Source organism: Bemisia tabaci, chromosome 3 (genome assembly GCF_918797505.1).
Source record: "Bemisia tabaci chromosome 3, PGI_BMITA_v3".
In the NCBI taxonomy this organism is placed as follows: Eukaryota; Metazoa; Arthropoda; class Insecta; order Hemiptera; family Aleyrodidae; genus Bemisia; species Bemisia tabaci.
The window spans coordinates 24,570,135-24,586,678 of NC_092795.1; the positions used below are offsets into that span (position 1 = coordinate 24,570,135).

General features: G+C 37.6%; 2 protein-coding genes across 2 annotated transcripts; both read right to left on the reverse strand.

The window, feature by feature from the left end:
* Positions 1–3,699: 3,699 nt before the first annotated feature.
* Positions 3,700–8,010, reverse strand: LOC109031037 (uncharacterized). The gene is made up of 3 exons (XM_019042308.2): positions 7,996–8,010; positions 6,092–6,169; positions 3,700–4,983 (listed from the first exon to the last, which is right to left on the reverse strand). The coding sequence occupies exons 1-3, from the start codon at positions 8,008–8,010 to the stop codon at positions 4,438–4,440; spliced, it is 639 nt and encodes a 212-aa protein (XP_018897853.2). The 3' UTR covers positions 3,700–4,437.
* Positions 8,011–9,306: 1,296 nt separating this feature from the next.
* LOC109031014 (uncharacterized) lies at positions 9,307–14,296 on the reverse strand. Its single transcript, XM_019042281.2, has 3 exons — positions 13,956–14,296; positions 11,688–11,909; positions 9,307–10,317 (listed from the first exon to the last, which is right to left on the reverse strand). The coding sequence occupies exons 1-3, from the start codon at positions 13,986–13,988 to the stop codon at positions 10,093–10,095; spliced, it is 480 nt and encodes a 159-aa protein (XP_018897826.2). The 5' UTR covers positions 13,989–14,296; the 3' UTR covers positions 9,307–10,092.
* Positions 14,297–16,544: the final 2,248 nt, after the last annotated feature.

Below are 16,544 nucleotides of genomic sequence, written 5' to 3' on the forward strand. Positions count from 1 at the left end.
CTAACACGTTTTTGCCGATAATTTTTTTTTAACATTTCAAGAGCAACTCCCCCCCCCCTTCTTTTTAATTTCCTCGAGAATATAAGTATGTAGCCTCACGACTTATTTCCGATATTTTAAATTTACCCTTTTACTTTCTGCAAAACCAAAACTCCTACAGCTCCGCAACAACTTGAACTAAATTCGTTTTCTTTTGCTCAACTACAGGTGGCCGTCGCTAAGGCCAGACACGCCGTCCAATGGCACGCTGAAGCATCACGCACGCCCATGTCGCCGTTGCTCCCCCCGTTGTTGCCCCTGTCGCCGTTGCTCCCCCCGTTGTTGCCCCCGCCGCCGTCTACCTGAGGAAACGCCGTGAAGCCCCCGCCAACGAGGCCCCAGAGGCTCAGACCACAGAAACCAACAACAAGGACAAGAGACAAATTCTGACATACTCTCCATTAGCCTACTCCACCTACTCCTCTTACCCCTACGCCGCCCTCCCTTACGCCGCCCTCCCTTACGCCAGCTCCCCCTTCCTGTTCAGGAAACGCAGGGACGTTAGCACCGAAACCGAAGAGACCAAGGCCCCAGAATCAAACAACCAGAAGAGACAGATCTTCACATCCGCCTGGGGATACCCATCAGCTTACGCCCCAGTAGCCTACTCCGCCTACCCCTCTGCTCTCTCTTACTCCGCCTACCCCTACGCCTCCCACATCGCCTCCCCCTTCCTGTTCAGGAAACGCAGGGATGTCAGCGCCACTGAAGAAGACCACTCCGAGGCTGAATCTGACGATGACAGAAAGAAGCGTCAGTTGTTTCTGACTGGAGCATACCCCTACGCCGCCTACCCCTACAGCTGGCCCTACAGAGCCTACTCTGCCGCCCCTATTGCCTACTACGGTTAGTTCTCTCACCTCACCGAAACTCGTTCCTGCCCGAAACCGTATTTTAAGACTTAGCTCAAACTTAGCAGAATTCAATTCCCCGTAATAAGACTTGCCCGCACCTAATTGAGTTTGTTCCTTTTTTTCCACATTGTTCTCAATGTTCTCACTCGCCATTATTGTTACAGTTTTTACTAATAGTAGCTGAAATATACAAGATAATTGCAGCCCGAATTTTGATGTGTTTGTGTTATTTTCACTCCGATTCAATTCAAGTCACAACTAGGTTTTCGCCTGGCTCACTTGCGCCTCTTTGTTAAACATTAATCACGCACTTTCTGACTGAAATTTTGCTTAAAATAGCCAGAGTATAAAAACATTTTTTTACCTTTCTATCAATATAGTGCTCATACAAATATATACACAGTAATAAGTACAGCACAAATATGTATACAATATATATGTATAGAATTGGGGAGAGTTCAAATGGGAAGAGATTCGGAATATTTAACAGTTTCTGCTTTAGCTCAAAGATTGACTAAGCAAATATGCACTCTTTTTCCTCTAACAAATACAATGTGTGTAGAAAAATGAGACATATTATTAAGTAAGACTGTGTCTATAAGCACTTAAATCATAAAGACTAAATTTTACATCTTAAAAAAAAAAAAGAAATGCTCTATCTAGAAAATTACGTTCAATTATAATTCATTTCCCGTTTTTCCTCTTTTCCTTCCTTTTTTACGACGTGCAAAATATTGGTTTTAAAGGGCCCCTTTTCATAAATATTGCGCTGAAAATTGAGTACTTGTGCCACACGAAAATAAACGAAGCTTCCTGCTCAAGAAATTTTATTCATATTCATGCAAATGTTTCCCCTCACAAGCTTAGGATAGTAACAATTATTAATCATTCTATTTAAAAAAAGAAAAAAGAAAAATTGCATGCAAGTATAATTTCACAACTAGGAATTCATGATATTTAATCTTTGCAAGAAGAGCTAATACCTTTCCAACAAAGTATGTGAACATTGCCACAGAAACTTGATTTATTCTCTGAAAGTGAACCTCCACTAATATCATTTTGTCTCACGACTTTATAAAAAAAAGTCACAAATATTTTCAAAGAACATATTATCATTTTATTCTCAAAGAAATAAAACTCTTGCGAAAATTCTGAAATGATTTTTCAAAGTTACACTTTTTTTACCTTTTGGCTTTTATTAAAAAGAAATTGGGATGAGTTTATTGTTTACGTTCTCGTCAAGATAATTTATATTGTTTTAAATGTTCTTGAGAATTTCAATTCACGTAGTAATTTTTTTAAAGTCAATATTGATTATAAGAACAGATTTCCTATTCTGTTATCAATTCTTAAGTCGATCGTTTATTCAATTGATTGTGATGGAGGGGAAGAAAATGAAGCCAGGAAGTGAAAAACGAGCCCTGAATCATGCACTACGCAGATCGATGAACGGAAAAACTACTTTCCTAAACGTGCGTTAAAGTCTCCGGCAAAATGAAAATGAGTATACACTTTACTGTGTTATGTTTCTTTTTCCTCCTTTATCGGGTTGTATCAGCATAGTACTCACTTTTTTCCTTTTTTTACATCGGGCGACAAAGGAAAAGTGTGAGTACTATGCTTCAGTGTGCCCTTGATCATGAAAATGCTTGGGCGTTTGGCTATATTTTATATACTTCATAATTTTTTGAAGGGCTGTCAGATGCACTTTTCTCTCACTTGCAATCCAATAGGCAGTTGATGTTTACTCTTAGTCACTGGTGAGAAAATTCTAGAAACACCTTTGTTAGAGTAAAATGGCATAGGTAACCGAATTGAATATAATCGAATGTGTAAGCAAATGAACCGGCGATTGGGTCTTTTTTCTTTTCTTAAAAAAAAGAACCCCCCTCCTCAGCTCCTACCTGGCTTGAATCTCAGCAGCCGCTTTGCGCCCAATGAGATCCGCTCATGCACCACCTGCTCCATGACACTACAACCTTTGCGTTAAAATTAGAGATACGCTCTTACGTCAACGTAGCAATGCAGCCTACCAAAGTTTAAAAAAAAATAAATAAAAATAAAGTTTTTCACCTAATATTTTCTAAACAGATCTGAGTTCATCGTCATGAAAATTTACAGGTAACATAGTAATTTTAAGGTGATTCGACGTTTGCCATTTTTTGTTTCAAAGCGACGCGCGATACATCGCATCAATTTGTTCCATAATTTCAGCTACTTTTCATTTTTTTTTTAATTTTGAGATCGCACCTCTGTTGTTATGAGACTAAAGAATTCGAAAAAAATGAAAATTAGGTAGCTGAAATTATGAAAAAAATTGATGCGATGAATCGCACGTCACTCTGACACAGAAAATGGCAACCGTCGAATCACCTAAAGGACAAAACCCACATTTGAAGTTAAAAATCATATCGGCTACAAGATACAATGGTATACTTGTATGATATTCATCTTGGTTTTTGAAGGTGAATAGGGAGGGTTTTCAACTTACAATTGGATACACTTTATTTATTCGCTGAAATTTGCAGTTTTGATCAGAAATAAAGAAAGTGAGCGAAAAAATACTTCTGGAGGAGTATATGCAGTTTTCAATAAGATCAAATGCCTCTAAGATATATAACATGGAAGCTCATCAATTATTGCGCTCCTCAAAAATGGGGCATTGCGCTGCATAATTTAGGCTGGTGGAGAGTAAGGGGAAGTGTCAACTGGTGCATAATTTCTTATCATTTTTTGTCCCACAATGATCTCGGTACGCAACAAGACAAATGAGATGTCAAAAGAGATTGTCCGATAAGTGTTTTTAGGGTGAGTGTTGATGTTACTGTGATGTAAAATAAATCGAGTAAAATTCTAGAAGACGCCGGAGCTTTTTGTGATGCAATTTCTCATGTATTTTAACATCAAAACAAATGTATATACAAAGAAAACGAGATTATAACGGTAAGCAGCATTAACAAAATGAAATAATAGTTTTGAGAGGTACAAATTATGTATCTAACCTACTTGGAAATTAGAGGATAGCAAACTTAAAGCTGTAGGAAGTGGTCGTGGTTCCAGTGCTATCGTGCAAGGTACAAAAAGCTGCGCGAACTTTCGAATGTTGCCACATTTCCTCAAAAAAGTTAAGAAAAGTTAGACTATCACGATTTTTTCTTAAACATGTAGGATAATGTAGATTGGTTTTTGCGTAGCTCTTTGAATTTTTGTTTTCTTTCCAAAGAGCTTAAAATGTTTTTCCGGAAACCCGTACTTTATCAGAATTATTTTGGCAACATCCGACTGTTAACACGGCGCTCCTCTTTACCATAATGGACAAGGAAAAAAGTATTGAGGGTAAAGTCCCACTTGGATATTTCCAATTAATTGTGGTAGTAACCCAATTTCTCCTGAGAGTACCCCAGTAAATTAGGTTACTGACCCGAAAGTTCTGTGCTACCAAAATCAATAGGAAAAGTCTATATCATCCAACATATTTGGGGTATTAAGGGTATAACCCCTCACACATTTTTCCATGGAGGGTCGGTCGCTAGAGTGATCAAAATTATCCATAGTAGGCGCTGTATCCAAGTCCAGAGCGAGCGTAGAAGGGCGAGGAGTATCCATAGTAACCGTAGGGGCTGCCGGAGTAAAGGAGCTGACGTTTTTCCTTATTGGTCTCCACGTCACCTTGGTCATCGTCGCGACGGATCCTGTAGACGACAGGGGACGTCAAGGCGGTGTAGCCGTAGTAGTAAGGATTCCCGGAGTACATGACCTGGCGCCTGTCTCTCGTAAATTCCGCATCATCTTGGTCAGCATCGCGACGGATCCTGTAGATAAGGGGTGACGTCATGCCGGTGTATCCGTAGGGCTGGACGGTCATTATGCCCATGAGCTGGCGTTTCCTCTTGGAGCATTGGCAGCCCTCCCCCTCCCCCTCGCAAGCGCAGGGACTTGTTTCGATCTGGTGGTGGAGCGGCTTCGCGGAGGGGTCCATCTCGGGGGTGTCCACGTTCGATACGTCGCGACGTACCCGGTAAGCGTATCCGGCGTTACGCAAGATGGCGCTGGCGTGCGCCGCAGCGTGCATGGATTTAGCATGCGCCACCTGCAAAATTCATGGGTCATGGTCAGTCGGTGTCTTAGTCACAGGATCGTTTATTGACGGTTGACTTATACAGGGTGATCCAGGGTTAAACGGCCAGCGGGTTGATTCTTGAAATTCATAGACAAAGCGTTAGACAAAGAAGACATAGAGAGTATGAAGCGATCCCACTGGTTGAAACTGGTGGTTCTTACAGACTTAATTCATGTAAAAACAATTAATACTCAGTAGTTTTGTTAATAAATAAAATATTTAAAAAAATAATAAATAAAAAAAAAATAAAACAGACTAAGGGGGAAATTTATGGACTAACTAAAGGTTCGCTTGTCGGTTGTCGGTAGTTAGTCGATTACGTACACCCTTTGTCTATTTCAACCACTTTTTCCGCCATTAGGATCCCTCCAAATATCTTTTGTCTTCTTTGTCTATAGCTTTGTCTATCAACTTAGATAATCAGCCCGCTGACTGGAGGAGCCGAGATACCTTCAAACCGCCTTTATAAATTGAGATTTCGATTTTTTTTTATCATTTATGAATTCAGGGCATAAATTTACAGGGGATTACAAATCTTCATCAGATTCGGTTCGCAACCGTTGCCAAAATTCAAGAAAAACGATTTACTTTCCGGAATTTTGGGAGGCGTAGCTCCGACTGGGGGCATTTTACACTTACTTTATACAACACAACTTTATACAACAAAAAAGTCTTATTTTGACCCATAAAACACGCTCCTGCAGCCTGACCGTTTAACCCTAGATCACCCTGTATACACAGTAAGAAAAAGTTACCAAAATTTTGTATAATATGGGAAGTAGAACATAAAGTAAAACACACTTTCGGTTTATTTGTTTTGATAAATTAAAAAGAATACTTCGTTTGAGAAACTCTCAACCTGTAAAAAATAGGCACGAACAGCTATGGCTGAACTAGAGTCAAATCGAAAATGATCGACGTAAAACTTGTCAAAAATACGAAAGAAACGAAAACAAGTCACAGAATATCTCTCGTTGTCCAAAAAGAGTCGCGTCGTTTTGTTTCGCGCCCTTGAATCTGCTTTGATAATTCTTGCAAAATCATAAACTTTTGTTCAACGTGCTAGTTAATTATTTACCTCAGGAGTGTCGCCTCCAAAAGCAAAAGGAAAAGCATATTGACCGGCGGCCAAGGCCACCAAGGCTGGGAAGATAACCTGCGGAAAAAAATGATACCCGATTAGAGAGAATAAATTTAATATTGACTCACTTTCCGAAAACTTTAAAATGAATACAAAATGCATTTAATTTCAAGAAGGCTGGACTTTCTAAGATTAAGTCTGGGCCTTGCAGGATATCCTAAGTTTCCCCCTCTTTTAATTTAATAATTTGAGGTTTGTCGGTCATACTACACCTCAAAAAGCATGATATGCACTTTCCTTCAGAAGAAAAATGCACCCAATAAATGCAAGTATTTGACGAATTAATTTTTTTTCAAAAAACGCACTGAAACTCCGTCATTTCAAACATTTGCATGTAAAATTTTTAGTTGACATATTAATGCTAAAAGAAATTATGTTGCACGCAGACAAATCCAAACATAATCAATGCGTCCTATTAATTTGTGACTGACCAGGAGCAAATGTATCTTAATTCACAAAAACTCAACACTGAGTTAAGGAAAGGAAAGTGCTAGACAAACATTTTACGACAAAGAACCTAAATTTTAACGATTTTTTTTTTCAACTAAACCAAAGTTATGACTGTTTAAAATTTCCGGCTCATGAAACAAAGCTTCAAAAAAAAGTTATTGGAAATCTAACCTGCGTCATACAGAGCACACATTGCTGGTTCGAAATACAACCTTAAACCCTTTTTTGGCCAGAAAATTAATCATAGCATTTCCAAAAATTTCTCAAAAAATTAATCATTGGCGGCCGTTTTTGGATGCTCTTATTGTACTTTCTCGACTCTATGATTTTTTAATCATTCAAGGATTACATTCTAAGGATTGCATCATGATTTTGTCATTTCTGGTCTGTTTACAGGTCTGATACTGGCCTGAACATGAGTCTGACGACCAATTTTGGCAGAAACTCCGAATTTTTCATCATTCGACTGCAAACCCACAAAACTCACATTTTTCACAAAAATTGGCCTTCAGTCCCTTCAGACCCATGTTTAGGCCAGTTGCAGACCCGAAAAGAGACCAAAGTAAAATATGATGCATTCCGTAAAATTTAGACCTCCAACACGCAAAAATTGAATGTAAAGTTGAGGAAATTCAGGGTGGAACCAAAAACACGGCTCTTATCGCGATGCCCCTCTTTTGCCTCCTCTAAATCTTCCGTCCAGAAGTGCCATTAAAAGTTAATCAATTTCAAAGATGTTTATTTTTTAAAACACTAAAGAAATTTTTTTTTGGTACTATCAAAATTTAATATTTTAACCCGACACTATCAAATATAGCTCCACTGAAAGCAAAATTTCCGTGGACGATGACATTTAGTTTGTCATTGATTCTCACAGGTAGACAACATTTTATACTATCCCTTTATCAGTTTTTTAGGTAATCAATATTATTTATTTATCTCTCTTTTACAGACATTCTCTTCATGATACAAAGCAACCAAACTGTGCATATTAATTAAAAATTATGGTTTCAAATACTTGTGGTAGAAAGTCTCAGCGCTGACTAAACCTCAAAATTTGATAAATGATTGCAACTAAAATACTGGAAATAATTTTACGGAAAGCAAGAGCAGTTTCAGATATTGGAAGATTGAAAAATTTTGGAACGAAATCCAATCAGTAAAATTATTCTCATTAATATTATTAAAAATGTTCCAAAATATTTTATGACCGTGCACTTTGACATGTTTCCAAAAGGCTATTTCCGTTAAGCCTTACATTTACTTGATAAATAGAATATTGGAAAGGTATTTTTTTAGTATAATACAGGTAGACGATTAGAAAAATAAAGAAATATATTTTGCAAGAGCATTGCCTTACAGATCTATCCAAGTTAGGAACAAACACTTACCAAAGAAGCGTACATTTTCCCCAACAGAATGAAGATTCACCAATAGAAACTTGCAACTGCAAATGGGTAGATAATCCACTCGTATTTATACAAGCACACTTTGAGTTTTCTTTTTTCATTTTCAATGGATAATGAGGAATTAAAAAACGAGGAAGGTCAAACACGAGAAAAATAAAAGGAAAGTATACCGAGAGGCGTCAAAGAAGGATTCTCTTTTCGGGTAGTGCCACTAGAGAGGCCTAAATGCCATCATATCCAAGCAAATATTCATGAAAATAGCATAATTTTTAGCATAAAAGGCAACGATTTGGGCTGATTTATGTTGTTTGTGTAAACAACATCCAATACATGAAAAACCAGGTTCAGTCGTGTGACGAGAAAGGAGCGAATCTTCAAAAAATAAAAGTGAAAAAGTATAAGTGGAACGAATTAGGATTTTCCAATGGTCCCGCAAAATAAATAAGGTCAAATTGCGATGATCATGCGAAAGAAGAGCAAGGAAAACTAAAGACTGTTGCCAAACGTTCTCACTTGGGTCCCCAACATGAATGCAGGTAATATTGCAATGATGCAGTTTGGTCAAACGAGCAAAATGGGTATGCGCCCATTTGGGTGTGGAGGTCACAAATATTGATAGACTGCAGCGAGGGGATATTTTCAGCAACGGAAATGCTTAATTCAACAATAGGTAGAAGTTTTCGGCGAGCAAATATCTTATTATTTTTCATTTTTTGTACCAGTAGATTCAAGCTCGATTGAAAATCTCCACGTGTTTATTTTATCAATATAGAACTGTGGAGGCCCTGGACTGAGAGAAATATATGTATGACGTCACGACAAAATTAAATGCTCGTTTTCACTAATATTGAAAAAAAACAGCGCACTGGAAAAATTGCTTGAGATATTATTTTGACTTGAAGCGTCATTTCTTGTCGACACTATTTGGTATTTGAGTTAAATCCAAACTGAATCCAAAAAAAGTGTTGTTCTGCTTTCGTTACGTTGAAGTTTATTATACGATAGTAAAACAGCGTTTCTTTATATAAAAAAAACTGACTTTCAGTTAAATCCGCATAGATATTACTTAAAAAAGAAAAGGAAAAAAAAATTCCACAAGAAACGACGCTTTAAGTTAAAATAATGTCTCAAGAGAATAAGTTTCGGTGTGAGGTGCCTGATTCTAACATGATACATTTCTATTAAGTGTATTTTGTTTTGAGGTAGCGTTGTTACTTTTTTTAACTTTTTAGGTGATTTAGGTGTTTTATGGTGATTTTTTAATAAATCGGAACACGTGGTTTCAAATAACAACGAAATTGACCTTTTAGAAGTATTCGTTTGTATTTGCATTTTCACACTTTGTATTGGCTATTTTAAATTACGACTGATACTTAATAATAATCTAAGTTAGTTAACTCAACTGACTCATTAATTTCATAAATTGATAAATAAAATGTTTTGAAACTAACTCAGGTGAAATAGGAGAAATTAAAATAATAAAAAAATGAAACAAAAGGTAAGGCAGAAATAATTTGTTTCTGCATTCAATAATTAACTAACTATTTAACTAATGATCGGAAATAATTACTGCAACACAAATAAAAAAAAATTAAAATAAATCACAAAAAATCGTAGAAATTGAGCAAATGTGCAGGTGTTAAAAGTCGTAAACTATACTTAGAGTTACATAAATATGAAGTAAAGGAACTTGTGGCAAATAAAAAAAAAGTCTGCTGTCACTCAGCTGTCAGTCAAATTTATCAGTAACGTGTCAGTCAAGATGTCAAAGGAGGGAAACATGTGTTCTCTCAATAAAAGCACTCCTCCTCTTACAGAATGTCATATTTTAGTCAGATTTTCGTTAGAAAAAGCGAAGTCTTCTCCGAAACACCCCCCTCCTGGATAGACATTTTTTTTATCTGAAGGTTCACCATCCCACAAACCCTCTATCGTATACGATTTGGCAAGGGTGTAGTATACATGCCGTTCACTCAGGCGCTATAAAGCGAAATGAGAAATAAGACATTTCAGATAAGTGCCGACTAGATTCGACAATGAGCTTTTCGGTTTTGGATTTGTTCTTGTAGGTTTTATCTCCTAGACTGTCACAAGAGTCCACGAGGATGATCCACCGGGCGTGGCGAAGGACTGAGTGGCCCACGAGTAGCTGGGGCCCCAAGACGGAATAATGGGCATTGGCCAGGTCATTGGGTAGTAGGCTGCTTGTCGTTTCTGGATGTTTTTGGGCTCTGCTCCTTCAACTCCAGGAGTGGTCGCCCCATCGGATTCTAGGTCCCTCTTTATTCTACCATGCGATGACTTCTGGAAACAAAGTTTAAGAATGTTTGTAAGAAATCTCGTCAACCAACACATCGAATTGATGAGAAGTCGCGCTGAGGACGGAGGTCGGGACACCTCCGAAACGCGTCCGCTTCAAAAAATGAAGATTTTATGCAAGTGAGTGATTTTAAAGATTGTTTTAAAAGTTTTTAAATTTCCGTAAAAATTTTTGAATTTTGCATCCAACGCATCAAAGTTGAAAATAGGAGTAGGCTAGGTGTAGGTATAGACACAGGTATTGGCTACGCGAGGAGTATGAATAGCTATGGCCAAAGTACAAACAAGATATATATTGAACTAACATTTTGCATTGAGGAACTATTCTATTTCCCAGCTCATCCATAGCATAATATTGATACCCGATATCCAGGTGTAGCTTTCAGAAATTCTTAAAATAATGAAGCAACTCTCAAAAATTAGAAACTATTGATTAGTCGATTGAATGTCGAATTTTGTTTTAAAAAATTTATATAAAACCACCATTGAAAAAGAAAAAAGAAAAAAAAAAGAAAGAAAAAAACCTGCAAAATGACCATTTTTTAAACTACGTACTTTCATTACAATGCAATACAATTTCTGTTTTTATTTTATTTTTCCAAGAGAAACAAGGTAACGTTATAGCTTGAAATTGATAAAAATTCTGCTAACACAGCAGAGAAATCAAGGAAGTGTCCAAGAAACGAGGTAGTAAGTTTAGTTTCGCATGTTGGCCATCGATATACCTCACTGGAGGGACCAGCTAAAACCAATTATACTGTTGAATATAGGTGTGTATCTCAGTACAAATTTATTTCTATGGTACGCCCATTCACGACTTCTAGGCCAAAAATACTTGCTGGTACGTTATCAAGACATTGCAAGATGGATAATTTCATGTTCATGGCAAATATGAATTGTCTTTGAGCTTGCTTTGAAAATCGCTCGACTCGGAAAAAAACAATTCCGTTTTATTGTAGAAAACTTGTTTATAGGATTTCGCGCATCCTTTTCTATTGTTTTCTCTTTCATTTTACATTGAATTGGTAAGCAAGAATTTTCCTCTCTTTTTTTGGGTGGGGGGGGGGGGGGACTGCTCAACTCCAAGGTTCCGAAATTCAAAGGTTTTTATTGTTCTATTTTTCAGGGAGCAAAAATTCATATTTTGGACTACGAAGGTCTTGGGGAGCTGAATTACATGCGCCCCCCCCCCCCCAAAAAAAAAACGAAATAAAATAAAATGAATTCATCATCAAAAAAATTTTGACTACGTTCATTTTTCTCCGCAATTTGGATATTTTCTTCAGAGTTGGCCATTTTCTGAAGCAAGCGTTTCAACTGCTGTGATAAAACTAGACGATCTTGCGGGCACTTACTTCGTCTGAGTGATCGATGGACTGGGGGATGATTCTGGGGTCCGGATTGGCAACCAGTGTAACGGGTTGAATCGGCCAACTAACAAGTGATCTTGGTGCCACTACTGGCGAATAAAACGGCTGGTACAGACTGAACGGCCAAAATAATTGCGGGTTTGCTACAGGGCTCGGTTGAGGCGCCGGCGCACCACGGACGATTGCAATTACAAGAAGCAAAGCCGCCTGAAATCAAAAACGAAAATTCACTGGTTAAAAAAAAAACGGATGGTATGATGAAGCATTTAAGGATCAAATGGACACTTTTTGACGAAACTGGCATAAAAGGACTACTAAATTGTCATTTTTCAGCCCTCTCTTATAAAATAAGAAAAATTGGCCGAAATAGAATTTTGAAAGTCAATGGGAGAAAACGACCCCGGAAAATGTTGAAAATTACATTAATTATACAGTTAGAAAAAGTGAATTCACTCAAAGGTCCTCATTGAAAATTTTATAGTTTGCCTCTTTTTACATCAACTTCAATCTTCAAAGATATACCAAAATCACACCGCGTAAAAGATTCAAATATAATTTGTAATTGTTAAAAAAAAGTTGGGATCCAAAAGGCAGAATTCTCTTTTTCTACCTCAAAAATCCTCGCAATAGTAGTGATAAATCACTACGATTGTTAATTCTAAAGAATTTCTAAAGAATTTAGAAATTTTCAGACCTGATCACACTGGTCCTCAGCTTTAATTTAAGCAGAATCTGAAAAAAATTGAGATGCTAGAAAAGTTGCAGTTTATTGCAATTCTTTGAAGGTCAGAGGGGTTGACTTTGTGCCATTTTTCCCAAATGCTTCAATTGAGCTAGTCGAAATAAAAAACAAACTATGAGCTCATTGCATGAAAAAATATCGTTCTCGAAGCATCCTACTCAAAGGGGTCTGACAGAACTTTCATAACTCCAACGGTGGAGGGTAGGGAGAGAGTTGCGGAAAGATTTTGAAAACTGAAACGCCTCAGGAGCAATCTTCAGCATTCTTTTCTTTTTCTTTTTTTTTGAGGAAAAAATTGTTAAAATGGAATCTCGAAGATGACAGGCATGTAACTTGATTATTTTGCGAAATTCCATATATTTTCTGAAAGGGAATAGGTAAACTTATGGTATTAATGACTAATTGTAAGTTGTTGTTTTTTTTCGGTCAGAAAGTTTATGGATAATTGCATTGAGTAGATAGAAATTTTTGATAAATGAAACATTAATCTATAGTGGAATTTTAAGGGTGAGTTATGGTTTCAATGAAATTTTTTTCAACACGTGAGTGATTCCTCAGAAAACCCAAAACCTAATGAAAGAGCTTTTCTTCAAATTGAGATGGAGTGTTTAGAGGGTCCGTAACGGGTAAACTTTAGTTCCTCTGACCTGACATTCAGAATGACAGTTGAAATTCAAGACCAAAAACAAAATTATTCAATTTGGGATAAATCAGCCACTTGCCCTCCCGCGATATCCGTATGCTCAGTCTAACATTTTTAATCGGTGACAGAACTCCGAAACAATGGAATGAGTCAAATCTAGACCCTAACTACGAGGTAAAAAACTATCAAAAATGGTAAAAAGATTGAAATCGAGATACAAGCAAAAAAAAATAAATAAATAATATTTCAAACTGCATAGAGATGAGAAATACTAAAGAAACTTACAGGAAACAAAATGAAACAAATGTTTCGACTGCCAATGCTGCGGTCTTCTTCAGTGCAACAGGTGGAAACATTTTACAAAAACAAATTTTAAAAAAATATATAAAAAACTACAAATATATATTTTTTTTAATTTGTTTTTGTAAACTATTTCCACCTGTTGCACGGAAGAAGGCCGCAGTGTTGCCGGTCGAATAACGTTTGTTTCGTTTTGTTTCCTGTAAGATTTTTAGTATTTCTCATCTCTATGTAATTTGAAATATTATTTGTTTAATTTATTTTAACTTGTAGCTCGATTTCAATCTTTTTACCATGTTCTGTGAAAGCGAGCCAAATTGGAATTAAAATGTAAAAACTATCAACATCTTGGAAAGCTCGTCTTACAACGATATAGACGAATGCACTTCGACGGCTTGAAGTCTTACAATCTCTTGCCTTCAAAAATTAGATAAACTAATGATTATACTACGACGAGCGACACGCGTGCTAATTTCCGAATATCTCTCGTCATCCACGTTGCATACTTTCACTTCAGGGTCACATCCATAAACTACCGCACGGATGAAAAATTAAATAAACCACTTACGAGGATTCGGACGACTCTCGAAAAAACCTTCATGATGCTCCCTTCGAAGTCGGAACTATGAGACCGTAACAACACAGGACGGAACAACTATCCTAGAGCACAGAGTGCAATAAACAGCATCCCTCCAAGGATGGTCTCTTATATATAAAAAACAGCCGGACTGAACCGTGGAAAAAGAGTCCAAAGAAAAATGTCAGGCATGAAGATGGGCCTCGAGAGGTCACTTTTGCCCCGTGAAGGGATGCCTGTAGAATGCCGCTGTGGAGCGGATAGTCCTACCCCAGCGCCACATTTCGCATCGATCATACGAGTAAGATACCCATCGGTTTTTAGATACAGGAACGTATTACCATCCCAACGTTGCAAAATTCATTCGAACAGTGCAATTATTTGCACAAAAATAATCATGCAATATCCGCCCAAAGTGTCGCTGATTTTTGCCTATAATCAGAGGAAAAATCAGAGAACTTTTTAGTTTCATATCTCCAAAAGTTTCCTGGTGAAAGGCAATTTGTGAGTAGAAGCTCAGAAACGTTGGGATCTAGTTACGCTCTTTCATCTACGAAACGACGATACATTCTCTCCGACAGAAATGCAACATTGCTCGCTAACGTAAAAACATGTGGAGCACGTATGAAAACAATGATTGTATAAGGACAGGCCTGGAAAAGGAAAAGAGAGAAATGAAAACCGGTGGACAGGAGCTTTCTCAGGTTTCGCTGGTGCGTTACTGCTTTATGCGCGTCGGGAAGACATGCCCTCTCGAGAAGAATTATTGCACCGAGGATCCTGCCGTGTTACGCAAAAACCCCTTAAGCGCCTTTGAATATTGCAAAATGTACGTCAGTAAAGACACGAATTTCTCTGGAAACGCATCGATATTTTCCTCCCAATTTTTCAGAGAATATTTTTAGCAATTTAATCTAAAGTATATTAAAATTTCGAGGGAAAAAATTCGTGGCTTTTTATGAAAAAAGATATCTTATTGGGGTGAATTTGGCATCATTCAATTGTTCATACGGCGTCATTTCATAGGATGACAGGCTTTGAGACCGAGTTCTACAGACCCAATCCGAAACCTGACCTTGAATATGAAATACGCAACATGATTATTATCTACGTCCAGTTCTCGTATGTAACAAGCATTTGCGATTCAGTATGTTATTTAATGCAAAATTTCACGCAAAAACGAATCGCACTGGTTTAAGTCACGTTACGAAAGCTGAATATTCTAAGAATGCTCTGTACGCCAAAGGCAGACAGTGATCGGAGGGGTGGGTTGTTTATTATCTTTTTTTCTACTTTCCCCTCCTCTTTCTACAGACAAGTAGGTGAATGTTGAAATGCTCTTTGCCGCCCTGATGAAGGATCTATTTTTGGATTTGAATAATTTTTCATTTATTTTTCCTTATTTACTTATGCTAAAAGCTTAAGACCTCACAAAATTATATTATCGCGTGAGTGCGTTAAGAAGTGAGGATCTTCATAGGAGTTAATTTTAGATAGGTCAGTGGCATTTTAATGTCTCTCACGAAATTTTACATGGGATTAATGCTGGTTAAACTGCGAGACATCCGCTTTTCCAGGAACCTCATTGTTCGAGCAGGCTTAGAAAGCGCGATAATTAAGTATGGCGACCAGTCTGAATCCTCCAGAATCCGGTATAAGTACAAAAAATAAGGAAAAGAGATACTATCACGTGAAGAAAGAAAGGGCATATGGATCATCACGTGCTTGTCAGGCAAAACGAATCCAGACCAGTGGCGTGGCGAATGGTCGATTATCGATATTTCCCCATTTGTAGCTATGATAAAGAATCGATTATTAAGGGGTTCGCTGCGGACATCCTGTTCATCGATCCTATTCCATAGGTTTAAATGGCAGATCAATCGATAGATCGCAAATCACGCCACGCCACTGATCGAGACGGAGATTAATTTTATGCATCCAGAGAAATAAGGCACCGCCCGAAAAAATTCCTTTTAAGGGCGTCTAGAAGGCGAAGCCTGGATCCTTTGATTGAGGTTTTCAAGATTAAAGATTTAGTCAAAAGAGTAAAATGAAATTAGACAATTAAAACGTTTTTATTACTGAATAGTGATGGAGTCACGCAAAAATACGACAGCTTGAAGGGAACTATCCTGCATATTCCAGTGCTAAAACACCCATCAATTCTAAAAGCTTATCCTTTGAGAGCCTCTGAGAATGAGAAAAGAAGGAATCGCTAATTTGAAAACAACCTTTCGTCCGTATTTCCAATTAGTGTCCATTGGTGTGCACTGCTTATGGGGGGGGGGGGGGGGGAATGGTAACATGAACTAAATTACGGTTTTCTATATCGGCCGCATTGTCCGGTTCGTGTGCTTAGCTGTACTTCGGTTCGTATAGCCGAACTCTCACACCCAACCGAACTATAAAAGTATTTCGGTAGAATGGACTGAACCGAACCAGGGGAAGAACGTGGATATGTCGCAGGCAAATAGCGAAATCAGACATTTTGTTAAATGCCTAGGCAGGTAGTTAAATTTTGACGGTCTACAAAATTTTGTAAATTTATGGTAGAGAGCTCACGAGTTTTCAATATTTTTG

Coding starts and splice junctions, on each gene's coding strand:
- LOC109031037 (XM_019042308.2), bottom strand. Junction 4,984..6,091: donor TTGGAGGCGACACTCCTGAG/GTAAATAATTAA, acceptor TGAATTTTGCAG/GTGGCGCATGCTAAATCCAT.
- LOC109031014 (XM_019042281.2), bottom strand. CDS start 13,988: ATGAAGGTTTTTTCGAGAGTCGTCCGAATCCTC. Junction 11,910..13,955: donor CGAGAGTCGTCCGAATCCTC/GTAAGTGGTTTA, acceptor TTTTGATTTCAG/GCGGCTTTGCTTCTTGTAAT. Junction 10,318..11,687: donor CCATCGATCACTCAGACGAA/GTAAGTGCCCGC, acceptor CTTTGTTTCCAG/AAGTCATCGCATGGTAGAAT.